Here is a 25,829-nt window from a genome sequence, read left to right as displayed (position 1 = left end):
TGCCGTTGGCGTCATCGACTAACGGGTGCAACCCAAGTCTGAAATCAGAAATCACTTCAGGTTTAATTATTCCAATCAAAGTAATGAATGTTTTCCTAAAAGTGCATTACCCGGCACATAGGTAAAAGATTTTAGCTGAAACTCAGTGATGACAGTTGTTATAGTTTGTTTATGTGTGTGTGTTTGTTACCTGACTGTCCTGGTGGAGGTAAGCCTGAGGGCCCAGACGGCAGACGCATGAGGACAGTCAACACAGCAGCTTTCCCTCCTGAGCACGGCTCCATCGCAACGGGTTTAGGTGCACCCTGAGATGAGCGACAGGAGGAAAAAAAAAACATATTTCAGGATGACTATGCAGCAAAGTTAACTTTTCAAAAACAGAGAAACGTTCACTGGTTTGTTGTGATTTTCCAGTAAAAAAAATATCAGATGATGAAAAGTTGCTCGTATCCTGCACAGACGGCACCATTAACAGCAATTTGTGATAAGGTGTGACAGACAGAAAGCATGAGAAAAGTACTTAATTGACTACAAGAGGCCTGGATTTTTTTTGCTTAAAATCAACGTGATGTGACAGTCACACTTGGAGAATCTTGATAGTTGCTTTCTGCAGTGGCACATGTGCCGCTGAATTTTCTTTCTTTCATTTTATTTTTTTTTGCCAGAGTTGCGGCATTTAAGAAGAGACACCCTCCTCCTGAGACAAATGGTTCGATTGGTCACACAACAAAAACACTTGCGTGTGTTTGTGTGTGTGTGTGTGTGTGTGTGTGTGTGTGTGTGTGTGTGTGTGTGTCCCTGTCAGACGCTCCACGTGTCGAGGCGATGACCTACCCTCGGAGTTAATGGCCAAAACTGCTTGTCTCAAGCGTGAAAAACATGTCATCCTGATAATGAATGTCAAGGGGTTTCACAGCATGTTTTGGATGAAGGGATAGAAATTGGGCAATAATAACATGTCTGAACAGAATTGACTTTTTCCCTCTCTCTCTCTCTCTCTCTCTCTCTGTGTCTGGCTGTATTTAAAATGGAGATGAGAGAGCCAGCGGAGGCAAAATGGGAGGAAAAAAAACAGCGATGCACAAGCACATGCATTAAAACATAATTCAAGAGCCGGATGCACTAATTTGTTGGAATAAAATGGAATGGAGGTTTGTGGCACATTTCTCCTCGTGCAAACAACAATAAACAAACACTGATGCAAATTGTGTATTTTCAATGAAATAAAAGCCTCAGTGTACTGAATATATACAATAATGTTCCGTATAATCGATAAAGCGAGCATCAAAATATAAATAAAGATTTGTTTAAGGTGTAAAACTGAATATTGAAGTAGTTTCACTCATTGTTTGCAACATAAGTGGGGTTGAACTCCCCATGCAGTTTGCAATTAAGTCTGCCACAGTTCACAACTACGGTATATCTCTTAGTTACTTTGTGACACCTCATTATATAATAATAATTGACATAATGATGAACATTTTACAGGACGCTATGGATAAAGATGAATGTCTGAGCAAATAAGAAATGCCAAATATCTTGAAAACCGCTTTAAAGGATCAACTGAAAGAACCAATAACTGGTACCAAAAGAGACAAACATGCTCCGGAACGTAACATCAAACCTTTGGTTGGACATTTCTTTACATTAAAAGCATTGAGCAGTGAGCACAGGCGTTGTTTCGCCAAATCCTTCCCAAAACCAGCGAGCCAACATGTATTAGCACGTTCCAAGCAAGCAGAAAGATCAGCAAGTTGGAAATATTTGAGATAAGAGTATGAATGGAAGATCTTTTAGGGCATACTGCACTGCAAATGATTTAGTCTTAAGTTTGTTGGAAGTGAGGCTTTCAGTGCACAAATTCTGCAAATTTCCACCGACATGCTACTAAATATTGATTATTAGAGAGGTACTGGATTTGTCCTTCGTCAAAACAGAACCCTCTTCGCAGAATTCAAATAATTTGCTGAGGTTATGAACGCTGTCAACATTGGCCTGAGTTGTTTTCAATTTGCCTGTACTATTAATCAGCTGGAACTAACACAGACGGACAGAAAGAAAGATGAGGGGGATGGTGAGCAGGATAAAGGTGAAGAATTATATATTTTTTTTAAAGGGTAAGTTTAAAGAGACAATACATTAAATGTGACGGAGACAAACTCGAAATGTTAATCAGTTGTTAAATTACAAGGCAATCTACCCTCTCATTTAAATATAGTGTATACATAGTTTTAGAACTAATTTACATGCAACCCTGGATTGCACATCAAGTCTAGTTGCCTCTAAAATACAATTATTCTATATTTAATGCTCTGAATGACTCGAAGCCTTCAGTCAGAGCAAACACGAGAGGCATGTGGTACATACGAGACCCGTCTCTGGACAGATGTGTACTGTTACTCGCCCCAATTAGACCACATGTCCATATTAGATCTTTTCAGATACATATTGGGTCTACTGCTGACATACAAGGGCAATTAAATTGGCAGCCATCTCATGACCATTCAGATGATTCTGCTAATGAATATCTATATGAGCGACATTCATGCAAGGGAAGGGAATTTAAGCTATGGTGATTTTTGATTAAAGCAGATTCCACTGCGAGCTATACTTACATGGACCACTGGATACAACGTCATTACAGCTGTTCCAAACTAATTAGTAACACAGAGATTTTTTTTGAGAAGCTGCAGCACTGCTGGATAGCATATGTAGGAATATTGCCCTAATCCGTATGTTAAATATAGCAAGGTCATCATTGAATACTTGGTGATGCTTGTTTTATTTCATGGCTATTGTTAGCACATGGCTCTAGGTTTGTTTTGTCAGTAAGATGAAATCTCATACAGATCGTCATGGTACCCAGAGGATGAATCCTACCAACCCCGGTTATCCCCCCAACTGGTGCTATAACAAGGTTGACATTCATGGTTTTAATCAAATAAGTATTAGATAGATTGCCGTGAATTTTGCTACAGATATTTCATACTTTGCATCAATGTTTCTCTGCACCAGTCACCACACAAGCTGGACGCTGTACATACCCAGTAACCGGTGCATTGAAGACATCTACATTGCATCACAGTGGATAAACCCATGAACCTCATTTGCTTACACATTCTGTCGGCACTACAATTATTATAGTAATATTAAAAGTTTTATTAGTAATACCAGAGGCAAAATAATGTTTTCTTGCAGTGCTGAATTTCTGTGAAATGACGAAAAGATGATATCCTTTGACTGTGCGATTCCACATTACATTGTTTGTTGTTGTGCACTGAAGTTCTGTCACACCAAGAGAAAAGAAATCAAAACCACATAATTTCAAAATGAAAGTTCTTCTTGTAGTCTCTGGTTTCCTGTGAAATGCTTCTATTAATCCGAGATAACAGACGCATGCGAGAGGAAACGAAATGCAGAAGAAGTAAAAACATAAATGTATCATTTAATTCCATTTCAATCACAGGGCTGCGTTTTCTATTAAAGTGCTTAAAATTGCTGTGTCCATTTCCATATTTTCTAAAGCAGGTTTACAAAGCACGCGTCTCTACTGTGCATTAATCAGCCGTGAGGACTGTATTACGGTCATTCATAACCATGCGAGCACATACATGCATACACACACACATACACACAACGTATCAGCTTTCCTTCCCTCTGTTGACAGGTTTCATCCATCATACTAGCTGTCTGTTAGCGGTTCCATATGTTGAATGCCGGGCCATTGCAAATAAAGACATCTGTGGCACTGAGGTCTAGGCCTGCAGTGTTTTTTGGACCCGACTGGTGCTCTTGTCCAACAGCTGCTGACATCTTGGTCACTAAAAGCAATGTCCATCTCTTGGGGGGAAAAATTGGAGGAAATGGGCACAAAGGCTGTTTTCATTTTCTCTCAGAGCAGCTGGAGGGTCTGCAAAGATTTAGTGACAGAGAGCGGGTGCTAACTAATGCAGTGAGATCAGTGCTGACAGTACAATCACAGGATAACTGTTTTCATGTGTTGGAATGGGTGTGAGGGGTCACTTTGGTGTCTCCTGTGGCTGAAACTGAATATTTAAAGCAAACCTCAGACTTCCAGCAGACCTGTACTGTGTGCGCTTCTTCATTATGCGCCTGTTAAGATCTACAGCGAATGAGTTTTGGTCAGAGTACAAAACAGAGCTGGGGGAAACAAATAGAAAACTAGTGATGCAAGCGTGGCATTAGTGTCCTCATTGACATCAACAAATATTTCAAATAGCTAAGTGGTGCCAGATGCTGACCAATTAACCTTTATAAAAAGGGAATTAGGCTCGTTTCATATGGTTCACCTTCAGCTTGTGCTACTGCCAAGGCATGTGATGGAGCTGTATGTGGTCCAACACATTTGCACATTTCAAACCGTGTAGATTAGATTTTTTTTTCTAAAAAAGGAATCAGTCCAAAATACACTGACACATTTAAAAAGCTGGAAAAGGGCTATCTGAGTAGAATAATGAGCTTCCATATATATCAGATAGGCACGAATAAAAGACTTTATATATCACAGTGAGAAACACCGGAGAACTTGGAAGTCGTACGAATAGGATGTATAAATGTCTAAGTCAGTGTTGTGTGTCTATCGCAGCTGCGACAGCAAGTGCATGGCCACAAGAGCACAGAACAAAATATTTGTATTCACAACGTAGAATTGTGTATTATTCATTATGAGCATAGTCCCTCTACTTTTGTTTGCATGACCTTTCAGGAAGTATATAAGATGTTTCTGTTGAATTAACAACTCTGGAAATCTGGAATGGAAATGATTAACATAACGGCACTTTAATTAACATGATCATTATTGAGATTTCTGTTCTTTAAATGCATTTTAAACTATGCATTTTTGTTTTTCCTCAAATAAATTCAGAACACCAGGCGTGCAAATTATTTCCAAGACAACAACGTCAGGTGTTTTCTGCGACAGTACTTTCACGGTAACTTTCTTAAAAAGCTGTATGGATGTCTAAGTGAGACTGAAAGTCAAGCGTTCACGGGTTCATCCTGCATCTTGAAAGGGTCGAAAAACAGAAGACGGTGGACGTGTGGAGTTTTTTTTTGTTTTTTTTTGTTCTGGTTATCATTTCCAAAACAGCTTGGGATGTTGTTTACTCTCCGGTGGATGTCTCTACCTTAACGAGAACACCGTCTCTGGTGTGTGTATGTGTGTGTGTGCAGGAAAGGGGTGGGGGGAGGGAATATATATTTGAAAATAAGAGACGTACACTGACGAGCATGCAGTTAACATTTTACTTAAATTGATGTAAAGCAGCGGTTTGCGACACTATTCAGGTTCAGAATGTACCTCTCTGCTTTAAACGTGCAACAATAAAGTGCACTTTTGCTCTTTACGCTGCCCTTCACGATAACATAATGCATGCTGAGTGCTACTCAGCGCTACACTAATAGCTAATGTAGTGCCTCTTTGCTGGTTGCCACGGTGTTTATACTTCTTTCAGTGGCGGGATGCACAGAGATGGGCCCCGGCTGAGGAAACACTGTCGGTCCTCAGATGTCAAATTGGAGGATGTAACTCCACATATTGCTTGAAGCTACGCTTTTATCCAATGTGGCACCAAGTCCTTGACTGTTCTAAGTGCCACAATTCGTCTCTACTTTTTATTTGTACGGGAGGTCACGTCGCAGCAATGAAGAAGTGAAGTAGCAACTGGACAGCGAGGAAAATCTTGGACGTGTGAAAGCATGCGAACATGCAACGTGATCGTTAGTCCACCATTTTAGTATCTGAGCTTGCTCTCTTTCAAATCCAGCGACGCTTTTTCGAAGCAGTGATCAACTTTTTCTTTGCAAGTGGATTAAAACGAGCAGAAAAAAATCTATATAAATCTTTTACAGCAGGTCTGTAGCCATGATTGCGGAGGACAACTCATTTAAAGAAGAGAGACATGAGAAGAAAGGACCATCACTGGCAGATTTCTTATTGACGTAGGGAGTGGATAAAAGGCTGACGTATTGTGAGTAGAGGGCCTGAGCTGGATGAGTGCAGCACAATGAAGCCTAATTATATAGCACTAAAAAAAAAAAATGTCAGTAGAAGCACACACAGATCTACGCTTGCTTGTACCAGATGCCTGTGTGAAGATGTCAAAATAGGGGTTACATGTTCTAACTTTTTGGTTCTCTTTGGTTAGTTTTTGACATTACAGGAATGTAGTCGCACTGCAACTCTGACAATTATCTGCATGTGTGTGTGTGTGTGTGTGTGTGTGTGTGTGTGTGTGTGTAAGCAAGCGAGCAGGACTCACGTCAACCACAGGCTGAAACAGTTCTGTTTGTTCTCCCCTGGCATCCAGTGCAACGGCAACCGAGGCAAACGGACGGCTGGCCATCTGCTGGCGCTCTCTCATCAGTTGCTGTAACGTCAAACACAGATGACAGATGAGCAAAAATACAGCGGAGTCTAATCAAACATTAGATTAACACAGAAATGACTGAGAACTATGATATAAATAACGTTTGCTTTTGCAAGAGGGTTTAAAAAAAGACACACACAAAAAAAACACATTTTGAATTTTGGCCAACAACTTGAAAATGAATAAATAAACAAATTAAATTATGGCCAGCGGGTTATTAAAACATAATCCAACCCTTTAAAATGAAGTCTTTATTGCTAGAAATATGTAGATTTTCTCAACACACTGGAAAGAAACAGGTGTAATGTAACAAACAACACATCTATGCTAATCAAAGATTTAAAAAAATAAGAAGAAATCCTTACGCCAATTTATTGTGAGATTATGCTGCAACTGATAAAAGAATGATTATTATTTGGATGATGATACTGTATCTCAATTAAGATTTATCTGCCTGTAATATATTTTTTGGATTTAAAACTTTTGATAAGATACCATGAAACATTTTATAAAATACTCCAGAGAGTTTAAGAATGAAAAACAGACTGAAAACAAGTCATGATCAAACAAAGCCACTCTGGGGCTTGTACTTTATGAAGCTAGAAATCAATAGCAGGTAAGATAACATTGAAAGACATGCACACCCTCGACACATGTGGAATTATTTTGTGCTCCTCATTCCTCACTGAGCCCGAATCTTATTTGAGGATCTCCAGTTGTGTGAGCTTTCATTTTGTAATTACAAATATTTTCTTTTATTAATACCACAGCACTATAAACCATCACCACCACAAATACCAGGAATAAGAATGGACCTGAAAACTATCGAGCCTGCCTTTTTCCACACACAGAATACCAGCACAGGTTGTGTACAGAAATGCTGCATTACTGCCTGAGCGTGACACAGTCTCTGTTGCTTAAACTGAACAGAAAATAGCTCCTCTTGTTTCTCCTCTAATCAATATTGTAAAAACAACTAGCGCCACACTTTCATCAGCGACGCAACGCCTGATCAATATCGAAACAGGCCACCGTTTTAGCACCAAGGACATCACTGATTGGTATTGGATTTGTGATGAGCTTAAGTGTGCTGCATTAAGACCTAATTGTACTTCAGATTACTAAGCACATGAAGCAGGTTGTGATGATTGGCCTCATAACCTGCCCTTCATTTCTACCTCTCTGGAGTTCAATAAATGCGGCTCTACGTGATACGATATGTTTCACATAGGGAATATGTAAAAACTCAAAATTTAATATGCTATTCATTCTTTTTAATTACTTTATTTGGCTTCTTTCTCTCCAGATGTTTGAGTGTTTGTGTGTGAATATGTACATATACAGTACATGTACACAGATGCTATATCTTTCCATTTATACTTCCACAACTTGTACAATTATCTCTTTGAGTATATATTATGCTATCTATATCACATTTGCTGCCATTCTGTTGGATGTGACACTCAACACTTGATGTCTGTGGGAGAGTTTTTAAAATGAATCTAAACAGAAAAAGTTATTAACTGACTAAAACCTATTATTTGGATAAAACCCTCCTGCCGTGTCATTTCAGATAAAGAGGTGGTCGTCAGCTAGAAATAAGAAGCCTGCTTTTGTCTACTGCTGTCCAAATATGAGGAGACGTTGTTTAAAAAATGGCGAGTGAGAATATCATGTTGTAAATGTGCCACCATTATCGTTGTAAACGGTGCAAGAAAGGAAAGGATGGCGACTACGAAGAAAATGAAAGGCTATAACAGGAGGAAGTAAAATTCACTAAAAAAAACAAGTTCACAAAAAAATAATTATTATTAAGTATTAATTTACTGCATAATAACTCAGAAAACCTATGATTTTTCAAGCACACTTTCCAATTATCTCAAATTATCCTTTTAATAAAACTCTGCGCCTGTTTGGGTCAACTGTATGAGAGCCTCGAGTTCTCTGGTGGGCTCGCTCCTGAATAGAAATGTGTCCTTGGTGTAGTAATGAACCCTGAGATTCTTCTGTCCAGACGCCCACCCTCACTCACACACTCTCTTGGATATAATTAAGGATTCATTAGTCTGGCTATTAATTGGCAAAATTCAAATGAGGTCTGGAGAGGTTGATAGCTTTGTACAAGCGAACAAGAGAGAGAGAGAACAAGTCTGTAAAAGACATTTTGATTTAATGTGTCGGGGGTATCGAGGATTCCATCTATATGACAGGTTTACAAAAAGAGTATGTCACAGCACTGTGTTCAGTTTTTTTTTATGTTATTATAGTTGTGTTGAGGGTGTACACAGGAAAAATATTCAAAGTGATAGAAATGGTGATATTTAATTAAATATGTCCAAAACCTTGATTAGATATTTGGGAGAGAGCAGTGACTCATTATTTAGACTTGAACAGGCAGTTCTCTTCGACCACAGCCTAAATCATCTGTGGCTTTTTGGAGAGATTAAATTAAAACAAAGAAAAAAAAAAGACCTTACACAGGCTGACAAAACAATTGCTCCAAACATCATGTTCCCAAATATATCTGATATTTAATAAACCTTTCAAATAAATGCACTCTAACCTGCTCTGTACACCTGAAATGGCAAACAACAATGTCATTAATTCTCTCTTTTTTCCCCCCCATCTCAGTTTATGAGAGTAATATTTATTTTAATAGTTACAAATGGCATTCACTTTAGACAATTCCTCAGTTAAGTATGCTTTTATTTAATGTTCAGAAAATGTATAAAAATGAGACATCGTTGAGGCAAATTGGAAGAAGATGGATTCTTGAATCACAAGTCGTTGCTCTCTGTAACGTGTCTATCAAACTAAAGCAACAAACACATACTGCAGTGTATCCTACACGCGTTGTGTATCATTAATAAGCTTTTTGAAGCCTCAAACATTTCTTTAAAGACTAGCGAGTGACAGGAAAGTTCAGTTATACGTAAGAACTGTTTTGTTAAATCACTCCGAAAACATTCCCTAAGGGAGGTTAAGCCGAGAAAGAAAACAACAGTCATGTGAAATTGAGATTGATCACCTGATTGATTTTTTCTTTTTCAGGCCCCAATGTTAGGTTGTTGTACATCTCTACTATTAAACATCAAACCAGCAACAGCAAAAAAAACTACAGCTTAGAGCTGCTGGGCCACTGCAGGTCAGAATGAGAAATTTTGCCCTTTTCGAAAAAGATAAAAAGCAGGATGGAGGGCCCGGCAGGGTTGTTGCAGAACAAGAAAACAGCTCACGGCTTATTATGGTTTCCAACATAAACGCTTCAAATCCAACAACATTCATCCTAAATGTCAGATAGCAGTAATGTTATTTATCATGTTGCGGAATTCATTTTAAAAGCAACAAAAGCAGAAGAAGTGAGCAAAGTCAAGGAATGCTAGCGCTTTGCTCTGTGTCCAGCACAGGCTTCAAAAAAATGTGCCGGGAATACAAACATCACAAAAAGGTCCTGCATAATACTGGAGAGGTGCTAGAAATGAATACTAAGTTAATAACAAAAAAGGCAAGTAACGTTTGTGCAGAGACTGATTTTGTCAAGAATACAAGCTGGACCCATTCACGGTGGTGATAAGGGTGGGCATTGCTATGCAAACTTGATTAATTTGGCAAGTGAGTGTGCGAATTATCTGTCTTGTGAATACGGCGTTTTTCTTCCCTTCATTGGATTCTATAAAAGGGTAAGTGTCACCCCGCCTCTGAGCATATTCTACACCTAAGCAGGTCACTTTGTCCTTTTCAAAAGATCACTGGCTGTACCCACGGGCGCTGTCCTGCAGGATCAAAATTAAATAAAAACAAAAAGGTGGGGAAGTATTAGACTGTGTGCTCATCTAATGTTCAGCTACATTTTAAAAAAAAGGACAAAATAAATGTGTGTTCTGATAGCAGTTCCAGTTTTTTTGGACTACGTAACTGCATGTTGATTTACAGTCTAAACACACAGTGGTTAATGGACTGAAGATTGCTAAATAAAGATATCCAGTCTGTACAGCCACTGCAGCCACCACACCGATATGCTTCCAGTGTGGAGACATAAACAAAAAATATAAAAATCAATAAAAGGAATAAATGCTACCTTGCTGCCTTTCTCTCATTCTGTTTTACTCATTAGTGGGACAGCTTCGAGGCTTCCAAGGTTAAGTTTTGACCTAATCACAGTTACGCTGCATCATCTGTAACTTTAGAGGAAATTATTAAGAGTGCAAACTCTAAACAGAACAGAACAGGACAATCAAGGTGACCAGGGGATTAAGAGTAGGATAATCTTATTGTAGCAATCGATGACTGTTGATTGAGCTCTTCAAGGGAAAAGAAGCAGAACGTGGCCCGCAGAGTGACATGTCAGAATTATGTGGTTGTTCCTTTTGGTTTTAAACATAACAGCAGCATTAGACGATCGCACTTTTAATCATAATCGGTTTATTTGTGAACATTGTTAGGTGACTGAGTTCAAGGTTCATGGTGCCAGCATGTGAAAAATAATAAAACTTGAACAGCTGTGCAGTGTTTTAGCATCTGATGAGCCTTCAAACTCATTGATCTATTGATGAAGTTGGGCTTCCTGGATCATATTTCATGCATCACCGGTACCCGATGCAACACTCCCCCCCACCAACGACACAGCGCACGGTATTAACTCAGCTCTTTTCAGTGCATAACAGCCACATTAGTGAGTACTCAGGCGCAGCGGTGTTTGTTAATGCTAAAAACAACCTCCTGCCGTGCTCATATTGAAAATATGAGCCGGTCAAATGTTGTTTAAAAACCTTCGCTGAGCATGAAATTATTCATTAAGGACCCATCGTCTGGGAATCATGAATGTGTGAAACGTCAACAGACAAATTAAGAAATTAATCTAGCAGATGAATGTCACAAGACAACTGACACTATTGTTACCCCCTGTGGTGGTGGTAGTGGAAAAGTCAGCGGGAGTCATCCTGTGGCCACCACTGTGATCTGTACTAAATTAAATTAACACTAACAATGCTGAATGAATTACAAAGAAGAAAACAGGAACTGAGCTACATCAGTGGCACACCACTGCAACATAACATAGCTATTGCTCTTAGCCTTCACATCCATCACTATCCTATCCTTTTCTTGACATGAGCCATTACTTACAAATCACAGCCATTACCGGTGTCATGGCCAAGGCTAACTCTATGAGCTGATTTCAATAAACAGATGCTAATTATATTACTGCTGGATTTAATAAATAGTATGCTTAAACATACTGGGGGAAAAAAAAGAATGGTCCTTTTTTATATTAGCCGCTGCCAAATAAATAATGATTTTGAGTGCTTTTAGAGAGCCAGTAAAACACGACGGTCAGCACACGTTTACAGTGTGTACGAGGCGCGTCGGTGCGTCTGTTTGTGTGAGTGTTTGTGAGAAATAAAGATAGAGGATAGGGCCGCATTAGACACATTCACGTGTTTGTGTGTAGAACATCCCGGTGATGCAGTCTCGTGAAATGTCAGCGCCCCCCCACCTCCTCCCATCTGTTCCCCCCACAGGTAGCTTCAAAAGAGGTCAGACGTCGTCCTCCTCCATGGCATTTACAGCTGTTGTCTTTTCATCCCTTTGTCCAAGTCTCGTCACCTATCCTCGACTAAAAAGTTATTCAAATGTAACATCTGCATTTTTGGAATCAAGTCCTTTCGACGTCTTACTGAAAAGGAAAGCCGTTATCCAATTAGAGCATTAGTGCAGCTAAAGATCAGCTTTGTAGGATTAAGTCAACACCAGGAATTAGACATTTAACACATCTTGACTTTAAGTTTTTGAAAGGCTGTCCGTGGTTATTATTCTCTCCTCAAACAGACAGACAATGACTAAAAAACTCATGTCTAATGTGTTTCAAGTAAAAATCTTAAATAACGTGCAAAAGGTTAGCACTGCCAAAGGTAATAACACAGATTTCACACCAGAAAGCCAATAAAAATGTCCAATCAGTACCAGACATCCACGCCACTTGGCTGGATCGGTGTCTCATTGTCGTCTCTGCTATTCCTAGAAGCCTCATTAAGAATCGTTTATTCCATGTCCTTATGTCAGATGGGGTTTGTGAGCATCAGATGGCTTTTAGCTCCAATCGTTCCATTCCATATTTGGACAAGCCTCGTAAGTGCAGTGGCTGTTCACGAGTCCTTTTACATTAACCGGACACAATGCACCGTGAAGAGCCAATCAGCTCGCCAATGGACAAGACTGGCGGAACTGAATAAGCTTATCTAATAGAATACAAGACTTGGTTCTGTCTCTCAACACAAAAGGGTAATGACAAATAATAAGTCCACCAAAACTCTTGTGATTATGACTTCACAATAGATTCATCATATTTCAAAACGGCTCGCCAAAAACTTCCCAAGACCTAAAAAACTGACCTGATGAGTAAAATCAGCAGTGATTCTCTCAAACATTGACCGTTATGGACACTGCTATAGACATCGTGTCAAGACAGCAATGTCATGGACGTCACAGTTAAGAAACAATCAAATCTATGGTGGACTGAACAGATGCACGCCAGAAACTGACTATCCTTTCTAAGACACACAGATGGAGGTCAACGTTACAGACAGAACATCTTGTTTTCTTGTTCGTTTTTTTTAAAGACAGATTGATTATCTCTGCAGCTGTTAGACACTGATAATAGAGCTTATTAGAAAAAAGTGAGCTGGAGGTTGTTCACAGGATTGTTTGATCCCTTTCACCTGCTGAGTCATTCCTATTTTAGCCATAAGAAACCAAATTTCACACTAAAATGCTTATTTCTGGCGTCATCCTACATGGGTAATTTTTTTTTTCCAGCACAATAGCAGTACAAATAGTGGTAATAGCAGCAAACAGGCCTGGATGAACATGAAAAGCTTTTTGCAGAATGATGTGTGCAGGCTTTATGGTAGATCTTAGTTGTTCTAATAGCTACAAAAAGCATTTTCAGACCTAAGTGTTGTCCCATTTCATACATACTGTAAGACCTATTTACTCTGCCGGGTTATAAAAGAGACCTTAATTAGTTTAACAATAATCACTACAAATGATTCAAGGTATCATGGTGGCAAGAGAACCGCCACTGTAAGTGTAGTTGAGAAGCTGAAATACTTATAACAGTACTAAAGAACTTCCCCAAGGCTCTTACAGCTTTCAGGAAAAGGTGACCAACAAACAGCTTCTCTTTACTTCTCTTTAAAAGAATGCCACAACTGGAACCTCCAGAAAAATGTATGTTCAGTCTTTCAACAGTGATACGATCAAAAATAAATGGTTGAACCCTGTTGCCACGCTTCGTGTTGTACAATATAAAATATAAAATTCCATGTCTTAAAAAAGAATCCCAACAGAGAGTGGACTTTCATGGACTGGGTCACGTTTCAAAGAGAAAAAAATAAGTTGTGTTGCTAAATGGGCTAAAAAAAACATATGGCGCCCAATTTGTCCTTTCCAATGTAAAGTTCAGTTCAGACGCCAGGGAACGTACATTCAAACACAGAGCAATAAATGTATACAGTAGATGTATATACTGTATATTTATCAATTCATTCATTTATAGATATGAACTAGTGTGTCATCTGCAAACAGATGTTTCAGTCGCTCTCGGAGAAATCAACAAAGGTTTTGTTATTTAGGTGAATATTCCAGTGAAATTAAGAGATGGAGATTTTTATTTTAACTATTTATCTACTTCCATCCGGCAGCTGAAGGGCAGCGATAAACAGACGATAGGAATGCCAAGAGCAGACAGGAAAAGTGAGCAGAATTTCAATGACGTGAGCCCATCTGCCTGCATTAATTTTTATTGACTTTAATTCTTTGGATAGGCATGATTCGCTGTCACGGTAGCTATCATTCTTGTTTATCTTCATATATCAATTAGAGGATATAAAATTCAGATCCTATGATTATCAATGTCATCCCCAAAGGGGGAATAAATTGTGGGAGCTTTATTAGTAGACTGCAGGTCATGAGGCTGGATGTGAACCAAATTAAACTTCCTGCTATTGAGTATCAAACAGCATCCAGGAGATATAGGACTCACTCTGGAGAGATAGAAACGATTGTTGCTTTTTACAGAAACCAGCAACCACCCCATGCAGTCTGAGATATGGGGCAGTGAAGTGAATTTACATACATTTGGTCTCCTGCACAGTATATTTCTTACCCTCTTCTTTAATTTCTATTGCCAATCATCTCATCTTTCAACACTTTTCATCCCCATCTTTTCACAAGCCTATCTTTAATACCAACACTGAATATTAATGTTCCATTTTATCCCCTCTTATTCCTTAAGTCATTCACAGTATCTACTGGCTTCCTTCACACTTCTCCCAGTGGTCTACTTAACTTCAATCCACACTCTATTAAAATTATCATCTTTCCTTTGAACCATATTTATTTCAGACAAAATAATCGATCAAATGCTGGAACTTCGTACTCCTTACTTAAAAAAGCATTTGTCTTTGGCAGACACAAACCTTCTCTGAACGTTTTTCTAAGAGTTCCTGAAGTTATTATAATGCTGAGAGCAAAAGGTGGTCGGTTTGTATTGATGTATTGTTTTATCTTTGTTTTCCAACAAGCACCTGTTCCTGAGTATAAGAGAATTGGGACTTATTTTGGGGATAATGCTTTCATGGCTAACATATTAAGGAACTGTTTTCTACAGAGGGAACTGAAAGTTATTTAACTAGTGCCATGGTAAGGGGGTTGTCAGATGTCAACAGAAGGTCTTATGGACTTACTTCTCTTCGCCGTGAAGCCCAGCAGGTCTGTTTGATCTTCCACACCACTGCTGCCACCAGGAGTAGTGATAAAAAGCAACTGAAATGAAACAGAGGAAATAATATCAAGCAACATGACTTCAACTAGTTACCAGTGTCATTAAAAAAAAGTGCCCACATTTACTCATTGCAGATGAGTTTCTCTCGAGACATTTTCTGTCAATCAAGTCATTTACAGTGTCCAAAAATCAAGGAAAATGATTCTCCATAACATCATGATTCTTTTTGTACGAAGAAGATAACACAATTAAAAACAGAAAGTTGGCTGAATTCAAAACCATGCAGTTGTGATGTTGTATGGTGCAGCCATGACTTAGGACAAACCACTATATTTGTTTCATATATTCAAATATCTGCAATATTACCAGCTTAAGCACAGTGGACTTTGATTTTCAAAATTTCCTTTTAACTTGCATAGCTAACAGGGAGAGCTGATGTGAGGAACATTCATTTCTTAGAAGACTGAGTATTTTGGCTGATTACTTCAATTAATAACCCAACAGTAAAACTCATTAGTCAAGGGAAATTCAGCAAGGTCCGAGTGCTACTGGGATAGAAAAATATGACTGATTGAGGGATCCCACTTCATTATCCCCGTGACAGATGAGAATGTAAAAATTATTATGTGCTAAAGAGAGACGTTTTTGAAGTATGTATGTATGCCAGCTTACTTTGCATACATTATGGTTAGGTAAAAATATACGTTATCAAAATAAGACACCTGGAATTTAATTAGTTTTTCTCCGACCTCTTCATTAGTTAATTATTTTGTATTTATTGAATTAGAAGGAAACATGAACCCATTCCTGATGTCCAGGAACAAAGACAATCATATCCAGATTTGAAACACATACTGTAATACGACCAATGAGCCCTTGTCTTTAGGGACCTGCCACATTTCTAAAATGGGCAGTCTGGTCCAATAAGCACATTCCACCGGAGACACATGACTCGCTTTGATTTCATGGGCCCATTTCTTAGATATTTAAACTTGAATAAGCTTTCAGTTTGTCTGCCACACCTGCTAGATCCATTGGCCAGACGTGATCCATTTGAAGACGTCGATAACGCCTGTGAGAAAGTTGATAACGCTTGGAAAATACGGCTTCTCAAAAAACAGTGAAAGCTACAGAGCAAAGAAAACTGAAGGGAGGTGGGATTAAAGTGCTGAGTGACGGGAAAACCTGTGCTTCAAACATCTCGTCATCGCACGTGGAATTTATTTTAGAGGTGCACAAGCTGGAAACGCTTTCATTCTTTTAGAAGTATTTGCACCATCTTAGACACCTTTGAAGAAAGGGGGAGGCGTGCGCTGCTTTGGTGACATTTTCCTGTGGCAGAGAAGTAACAAGAATTTCTAGACACACGTTCGGCTTTCATCATCACTACCTTTTGACAGTAAAGAAGCTTACACCTACTTTGCCGTTCTGCTGCTAATAACAGGAGTTCTACAATCATTCATGCTCTAACTCTTTAAGGTAGTGAAGGACAAATGTAAAACATTCTTTACAGAGCTGCTCTTGAGTTAATTGCACAGGCTGATTTGTTAATCTGATTACACATTATAACTGACGTACAGATCTCGTCACACGAGGTCTAACAAAAGAAAACAGGCCTGTGACAAAAAGAAGACTGAACTCACCACTGCTGTCTTTTAACTACATGCTCATTTCTGTAACCAAAAGGCTACAGTTACCACCAGGGAAAACAATCAATAATATCCATACCAGCTTCCTATAGGCTGCTAAAACAATGAAAACATGATCCTGAAAGCTCTGAAAAAAAGCATTCTTAAAACGCTAAATTAGAAGACATCTTAACTATTTCTTGGACTGAAGTTTACGTAACTTAAAAAATGTAAAACGCACATATACGGTGTATATATCGAGGCGCATAGTGACACGAATGTTCATATCTATGCATACTGTACACACACACATAAGAGACGTGACTGGAATAAAGCTGATTTAGTTCATTAGCATAAATCAGACCCTGGGGTTCCACGACAAGTATAGCACAGCATCCTATTAGAGAGTTTCTAAAGCATCTAATCAGAACGCATAAAACAATCAGACTCTTAATGAGATTACAACTTAGGCTGTACTGTGCAAGTAAATATTGTTTATGAAGTCAATAAAATGAAAAAGCAAAAAGGAATTGAGAATTGCCGTCTGGAAGGTTTGTGGTGAAAAAAAGCGAGCTCATATATTTGAAAAACAACAGTCGGGGGAGAAAATGGAGCTTGTTCCCACTCATGTCGTCATTTCTTTACTCTAGCTCTCATACAAAGAGGTCTCGAAACCCTGCGGTGTGATTTGACATTTTGTCATCAGGCTGATTATGCTTCCTGCAAGGTTCATCCCCCTTCGACCCTCCTGCACGTGCACACAACGGCTTGTGACTGCATCACTTTTTAAATGAGTTCATGGGTCAGTGAGAACTGGACGCCAAACGTGCAGAAAAAAGACCCAAGATAATTAGCATAAGCAATGGATGAGAAGCAAAAGTACCAAATGGAATGACTGATGGAAGAAGATGCATAAAATTAGGCAACAATAATTGGATTTAAAAAGCATAAACGATATAAAGTCAAGGAATTAGCCTAATTATTTAAGGAAATAATGTTTTATTAGTAATATTCAAACAATTTCCAAGAGAACTGAGTACAATACAATGAGCACACTGAAAGTGCTCACTGACATGTTTCTGATGCCTTCTGCTTTCCTGTGCTCGTGCCCCGACTCTATTTAAAACGGTTTCCTGTGCGAATGATGCAAGAAGCTGTGAGACACTTTTTTTTTTTTTTTGATAAAATGAGCTCTGTCCTTCTCACCTTTCCTCGCAAGAATTCCTGAATTTGGCTATTCAACTGAAATTCGATCGGATGGAGGCAGAAGATAACTGACTGCGTGACAGCTTTTCAGGAAACGTATTGTGGACTGGGTGATGATGGGCAAATGCCTTGGGCAAACGCTGTCTTCTATTCCAACCTTGACAGCTACACAGATAATGTGTTAGTCCATCAGGCCAACTGTGGGCAGCACACCTTGGAATGAAATGCAAACTGAAAACTGCATCATGTTTAAAACTAACTTAACTTCCACGATCGATGTGTTCGTGTGTCTCTATTCCAAATCTAACAAAACTGTGGGTCTTTTAGTGTTGCGTTATAAATACATCATCGTCCCTTCAGGCTTTTTGCAGAGACAGCACTTTTATGGACACGGCACTTAAAAATTATTACCATGCTAAATCTTTTATGGCTAAGTTACAGGTCAATTGTGTGTTAATTATTTTAGAAGTTATGATAAAGGGTGGTACTTTTTTCCCAAACAACATTTAAATTCCACTAATGGCACGCTGACTGTTACGGATGAGAGCTGCTTAGAGCGGGCATGACTACAGTAAGCAACGCTTTGTGACAGAACTCCTTTGAGAAGGCGTTAATGCCGATCTTTAGAAGCTTTTCTACAAATGCCAGAATCGAACTTGAAGCATAAATTTTCCAATTATACTCACATCCCCTTAATGTATTCAGACTTTGCTGTGCTTTTCAGAGAACTCAATTGACTCGTATCAAACATTTCAATGAGGAAAGATGTCCATCGCAGCTCTCAGGGTGAAAAATCATTAAGAGCCCCTCATATCTTGATTGCCCATGCCTTCCCTTTAGATGGCACTTGCAGAGCAATATGCACCTATTCAAAAGGGTTACTGGCAGCTCATTTGCCACTTGAAAAGGGGGAAAATAACTGCCTTGAAGACACTAGAAGCATTTACATGTACTCTGTTTAAAAAGGGACTGGTCCAACAGGCTTGAGTAACTCAATAAGCCCCAAGAGGCAAGAGTGGAAAGTAAAGAGGTGGTGGGTCAAATTCTTAACTGCTCAACGTTTACAACAGCCCAAACAAATGACCGAGTGTGTTATATTTAAGTTGCATAAATATTTAACTCACTCACCTGAAAAACGTCACAAAGAACTGGACAAGGTCCATGATATTGTTGTGCTGGGAGAAGGCGATCTAAAAAAGGAAAAAGAATGAGAAATGACTGTAGGTAGAAACAGAACATTAAACCTAAATCAGGTTTTTGAAGCATTTTCTGTCACTTCAAACTTGTTTCTAAACGTGAACACTGTATATAAAATCTCTTTATAAAATTAATTCTGTTCATTCTAAGTGACTAAACTCGATGTTGTGAACACGACGGCGGCAAGTCAGCGTCAGTCTTTCATTTTGTTGACTAATATTTTCCTGTCATAGTTTTGGTCAACAACAATTTTTCACTCACAAAATTTCTACAATAACTAAATAAAAACTAAATTATGAGGATAACAATCCACATTTTTGTCAACGAATAAAATCTAGATGGAAATGTTAAGAAAGGACGAGTTGGGTAGAGATCCGATCAGAACTAATCTCTTTGCGTGATTGACTTTGAGGTTAGTGATGAAAAATTCCAATTCATTTAGATTTAATTATTTTCTTCCTGCGTTACAACAGTTGCAAAAACATCACAATCTATTGAATGACTTTTAAAATCATACACTTCTATCATCTAATTATGTTCAAAACAACCCATCTGCTTGAGGTGAACAACATATGATAGTGTATCTCTCACATGTCTGATTAGTGTATTTACGTCAGCAGCATGGCCTGCATGGCCATGTAGAGGGATTACGTAGAGTGCTAGCAGCTAAATCACATCTGATAGGCCGCATCACGGAGTCGCGTTATTATCTACTGTAGATGCTTTGAAGGCATATTGCCCTGAAAGCATTTAGACACAAAGACACGTCATCTGCGGCAGCAACCGAGCCCCTTTCTGGTTGAAAAGCACGTAGAGTTTTGGTAACAGGGCACAAATTGTGCTTTTAGAGGTGGATTATTTGCCTCATGTGCGATGCTTTGAATGCTGGTTGAGGCAAAAGGGGGTGAAAAAAAGTGTTTATTTTAGTGATTGTATCTATTTCTGACAGATGATGCATTCGTCCTATTGCCAAACCCAATAGCGAGGCAAAGATAGTGCAGATTTCACACATATTGTTTGTTAAACAGGACAGAGGCACTGATTTACCATTGAAGGTGTGAGAAAACATGTATCCCCTTTCACATATCTCGAGTTTCTCGAACTGTGACAGGTGAGAAGTGCAGTTTTAAACTTATGTAGCTGGACTAGAGTCTTCACAGGACTCTATCCTCCTCACATACGTCTCCCACCTTTGACTTTCTTGACCCGTTAAGTAGAAAATGTGAATCACTGATCTGAAATGAGATGCTCACTGACATGGTGGGCACACATCACACAAATGTTTCTTTAAGCTTTTTTTAGTATGTTCTATGTAGTGATCACAACCCTGCTTTTCACATAATATAAAGGTCAAAGCAATACATTTAGGGTTAATTTGATTTCAATTCATCAGACTCAGCCAATCAATGGCGTCATCTGAGAACGCACCTCCATTTCAAGTGGACTTTTATTACGGCGAGCAGTCTCTTGGGTAACAATTATACAGACACATGACAACATCACAGAAGACTCTTAGCTCTGGTCCTCCCGTTACCGTCTCTACCCACATTTATTTGCTTATTTTACAGGCTCAGACCCTGAACACAAAGGCTCGTAAGTGCATTCTCAAATTCGGTTTTATCTCTGCATCATAAAGGCAAGCAAGGGAAGAGGGACCTTATCCTGTTACAGAAGCTATTTGCTTTAACAGCTCAGGGCAGTCCATAATAAATAAGTGACTGTCGGCCAGGAAATCTAATAGAAAACTATTACCGAGCCACCTCCACAGATGGACTGACACTAGAGGTATTATTAGCCCCACCGTGGTCCACTCATCTACCTTGTGAAAGGGCGAGACGGGACAAATGTAAAAATCAATACTTGGAAGTGGGCTAATTAGCAGAAAGGGGAATTGCGTGCTATTGTTAGGAATGATAATTGCATCCATCAAACTTCTTAGTAAACGTGTTTAGCTTCGCGCTTGGACATAATTTTAGCGATACAATAGCACAGCAGCCATTTTGATATGAAACAGGTAGGGTCAACCCAAGTGCTGCCAATGATACTAATTAAGGTGTCGTTCCATTCTGGTCAAACAGAGTCAGGGTGCTGCTGTGGTGCGTGTCAGTTCACTGGAAAGTCTCTGCTGCAATAAATGGAACAGAACCTTAATTAGTATCATTAAAAACACCTGTGCTGACCCTACTATTTCATGTCAAAATGGCTGCTGCTTTATCCATCATAAAACAGTGTGGGAAAACATGCCAAAGTCAATAAACATACAGTGAAACCTGCAACCTGCAGCAGTCGCAGAGAAACGTTATCTTTCATTTGGAGTCAAGTCTCTGGCCACCTCTTAAATCCTAATACATCCAATATTCACTTGTGTTCATCAAGCAGCAACCACCGTGTCTGTGAAGTGAAGGCTATGTGCCAAAAAAAAACACAGTTCCTCGAAACGGCCACTTGAGGTTGTTTCCAGAATGAGTCAGTCTCCATAAGTCCCCATGTTAAAATGTTCAACTGTAAACATGTTTACAGCCTGGTACAAAAGATAACCTCATACAGAAACCTATGTGTGACACATCTATGCTGCCCATTCTTTATGCTGTCAGTGGTGTTTGTACTCTTTTCTTTTGCTCTGTTTGGATCTCCACCAGCGCCTGGGGCAAATATCTGGCTCTCTAGTAACTAAAGGCTCCACTATGTTCACCAGCATTAACACTGTTTGGTGCCGACAGCTGCTGACATTTCCAAACAGAAGAACTGATTGTATTAAAACACGTTTTTGAGCATATCCAGCTGAATTTTTTTTTTCAAGCTAAAGTGCTGCAATTTATGGCGTAAAACAGTTTGTGAGACCACATTTGTTTGTCATAATCACAGCGCGACGAGAGTCTGCTGTTTTCTCTACTATGAAATCACTGCACATCATTCTCTGTCTCTCATTTTTGTTCACATTAGTGCCATGTGGCCTTTAGCCCAGAGTAAACCATGAATACTTTTGACAAAAGCTTAATTGTTGTTTTCCTGCAAACCCTAAAATAACTGACAGCAAATGGTACTTATTTTTCACAGTGTTTTTTTATTTCTCACATCAAAGCCTCCGTTTAGAAAAAAGGGGGTTCGAAAAGGTTAAATGGTGCTTTTACTTTTGCCCGCTAAAAAACAGCTGTGCACCTATGCACAGTAACCATCGCTCATTAAATCTGTAATTAAAATAAAGTGCACTTGAAATCACCCTGAGCAACAGCGGAGCTCTGTGTCTGCAGAGATGACTGTTCCTGCTCTCTTTACGTAAGCAGGGCATGGACCAATTGTTCATCAATGAGATGATTTTACATAGCTATATAAATACTTACTACATATTACACACACACACACACACACACACACACATATATATATATATAACCTGAAAGTTAACTTAACACAGAGGATCAGATCAGTGTTATCTGCTTCATATGAGTCAGTCCAAGGTCATACACACAGTCCTTACCTGGATCTTGATGGGCCATGAGAAGTTACTGACGTAGACATAAAAGGTAATATTGGGGTTGCTTCTAAAGGTGAACTTCTCACAGGAGAAACTGTCTCTGTATTCCTTGATGTTAGTTTTGGATACGATGGGCACCTCCTCTCCAGAGATTGTTCCAGCTGTTTGGGGCAAAGAGTTTGTGTTCAGCACACTGACATTTTTGGGCGTTTCACCTACATGCAGAGCTGGAGCTGAACTGGCTGCAACATATTATTATGAACCCATTCATGGTTTTATAAAGCCCAGGAAAGCTCATCGATAAACTTTTTTTTTTTTTTGGTTGACCTAAAATAATGTACGGCTTTATTGTGTAATTACACACACCATCCATATTTTATTGTTAGATGGACGTGGGAGAAAAGCAGAGCTTGAAAATGGGACTGAAATGCTGCTGTCCATGAGTCCTAACTGAGTCACGTAACACATATTCATCATTCGAATCCATATCACCACCATTAGCTAATGCATTTTAGTATATCTGAGACCAAGAATTTAGCATTTTATGCCCTTGGGGGTGAATGCAGAGTGTATGAGAGCAACAAAAATCTGCACAGATCAGCTGTTATCTATTATAAATACTTGTTTATGCCCATTTATGGTCACTATTAATGAGCAGAGTGCTGTTTCATTTCTGGGGGGTCAAAACTGAAATATAAACATTACAGAGTGTCTTGTTTATATGTGATTTTTTAACACCCATCCCACCTAGAATAAGTATTTTCCCCTATCTATCTTAATGATTCAAGCCATTTCTTATTATTCCTCATGTCAGTGGGTCCTCAACATTGACATTCCAACCCACAGCTCTGAAACAAAAGAACTGAAAATGACAGCTTGAGTGTGGCTACGTGAGCATGTTTATCTTAATTGAAATCACCCTCCTCCTCCCACCCAAAGGCGCTTCACGCTCTTGTCGATTGTCAAGAGGCTCCCGTTCCTTCTGAGACACAATATCTTTTTCGAGGGAAAGGGGACCCAACTTCAAATATTAATGACGGCGCTCCGAAAAGGTTAAGGTGGCGCGTTGGGGTTAACGTGTTTTAGTGGTTGGAAAATGTCAGTGTTGTGGGGAGGGAGAAAGTGGCAGATGACTTGAGAGGAGGGGAGGGCGGCAGATAAACGGGGGCATGGGACGACTGCAGTGTCCTTGGGTGTCTTTCCTCAGGGGACCTATAATATCCACTCAACAGTGACACAGTACACACTAACAAGAGAGGGTACATTATTGTTCCTGCTGTACCGACTGGATAAATGATTATTAAGCTAAAATCTAATCATCTACATTAGAAACTCAATTTCTAAAGCTTCAGATGTCTGAATGGGACGGTTAGGTAAAAGTGTTGGTATCCAAATGATATAATATTCACAGCAGCATGTCAAACTTTTTTAATTGTGACTGAAACATGTATGATAATGTAATATTTATGTCTATTTGAACAGTGCATTCCATTGTTTCAGTGAATATTGTGGAAGCGGCTGATTTAATTTTCACCAGGCAGCTTTTTTTGGCATTGAAATGACAAGAAATAAAGATCATATATCTTATCAGTCTGGGTCTGTGTTTGACATCTAGTGTGGAGGAAAATGGCTTATATCATTTTGTGTTGTGGTGATGCAGTAGGAGATATAAATGTGTATAAATGTTTAGAGCATTCAAATATGACTTTACTTGAGGCGATATTCAATTTTTTACAATTCTGATACCTTTTAACCAGGAATTATAATAACATTTGTGACCTCGGCATACAATAGAAAGATCTTTCTACAGATTCATGCATCAGACAATGTCTGAACTGGGAATATGTATCTTTATGGACTTATGGGTGGATTTACAACACAATGAGATAAAAGCAAAAAACTAAACTTTCTTGGGGACTGATTATTCAATCCACTCTGGCGAGATTGGGATCGATATATAAATAACATAAGCTAATGTGCTGTGTACGGAGTTTGTCCCTCGCCAAGGTCAAACAGAAAGACAAAAACAGAGAGCGTCATTTTTATTTCGCAGTAAATTGACTATGAAAATCAAGTACAAGTACCTGTTGATCCCACCGACCAAGTGATGTTGAGGTTGAAGTTGTTGGATGCATTAATGGACATGTCCAGGTTCTTGTTTGCCTTCAGAGGGAGAACAGAGTCTCAGTATAGTAAAGCACATAATAAAAGCTGAGATGTTATAAAGAGGTTGTGAAATTTAACAAGGAATCGGGAAGCCTTGAACAGTTTGTGGGGCATTTTAGGATCCTGGTGCAACTTTGTAATGCCACCAATCAATGATTGTTGAAGGTCAAACGCGGCAGACTTGAGATTTGTCACCGCCCCTGTCCTGACTTACCTGCTCAGGTGAGGCCATAAAGTTGATGGCAGTGTAGTGGTTATCATCTTCTTGGATGAGACTGAAGGTGAACTGGTAGTCGATGAGAAGATTGTCTGTTTAGAAGATCGGACGGGAAAGAGAGGTTTCAAAAGGAGGACGAATATACACAAGCCTACACTACTAGAAACTACTATGACAGCATGAATATGTGACGCTCAAAAGAAACTTTCAAGACTGACTAATGGAGACAAGTGAAAAACAAAATGTCGGTTTTATGCCATTAATTAAGTGTAATCAATTCCAATGACTGCAATCAGGGTGCACAATTTTCTCATCAAGCAGAGAACAAGTAGGGATACCTGACCCTGACAGCCAGCTCTAAGAATCCCCCTGTTGTGATTAATAAGAGTATCAACTTATTAATTATTAGTGGTCACATAAATGAATTCACCACAGACAAGCTTGGCTATTAAATTCTGGATTTGTATCATGGACGTGTGTAGCAAACCTAAGGGCTGTTCCTGTTTGAAACTTTTGTGTGTAGGTGTTAGATCCACAAACAAACTTGTATCTTTGTGTCTGTCATGCGTTTTTAAGCATCAAACTTGTCACTTCAGGGGTTTCTGTTTAGTAGTTAAATATGCACGTTATAGTCTGAGGGTTTTAATTGCACAAACAGTACGGAAGATAAGAGAAGTGAGCTCCAAATTACCAGTTACAGTGAGAAGTCAGCTAATAAACACGCAGATACGGTGAAGGAGCTGGATAAAAAATGACTGCAGCACGGTAA

The 25,829-nt window shown here is 39.1% G+C and overlaps 1 protein-coding gene across 1 annotated transcript in view; it reads right to left on the bottom strand.

Moving 5' to 3' along the window:
- The window catches only part of atrnl1b (attractin-like 1b), a 57,332-nt gene that overhangs the window by 2,651 nt on the left and 28,852 nt on the right, over positions 1–25,829 (bottom strand). Inside the window, exons 22-28 of the mRNA XM_019264783.2 lie at positions 25,058–25,152; positions 24,762–24,840; positions 22,681–22,838; positions 19,134–19,195; positions 15,134–15,212; positions 6,282–6,389; positions 191–305 (exon numbers count right to left, since the gene is read on the bottom strand). Of these exons, the coding sequence (XP_019120328.1) occupies positions 191–305; positions 6,282–6,389; positions 15,134–15,212; positions 19,134–19,195; positions 22,681–22,838; positions 24,762–24,840; positions 25,058–25,152 (696 nt within the window). The remainder of the gene's footprint in view (positions 1–190; positions 306–6,281; positions 6,390–15,133; positions 15,213–19,133; positions 19,196–22,680; positions 22,839–24,761; positions 24,841–25,057; positions 25,153–25,829) is intronic.

The sequence above is a fragment of the Larimichthys crocea genome, chromosome XVI (assembly GCF_000972845.2).
Source record: "Larimichthys crocea isolate SSNF chromosome XVI, L_crocea_2.0, whole genome shotgun sequence".
NCBI lineage: Eukaryota > Metazoa > Chordata > Actinopteri > Sciaenidae > Larimichthys > Larimichthys crocea.
The sequence above is the reverse complement of the archived record's forward strand: the minus strand, read 5'-3'. Positions and strand labels throughout refer to the sequence as shown.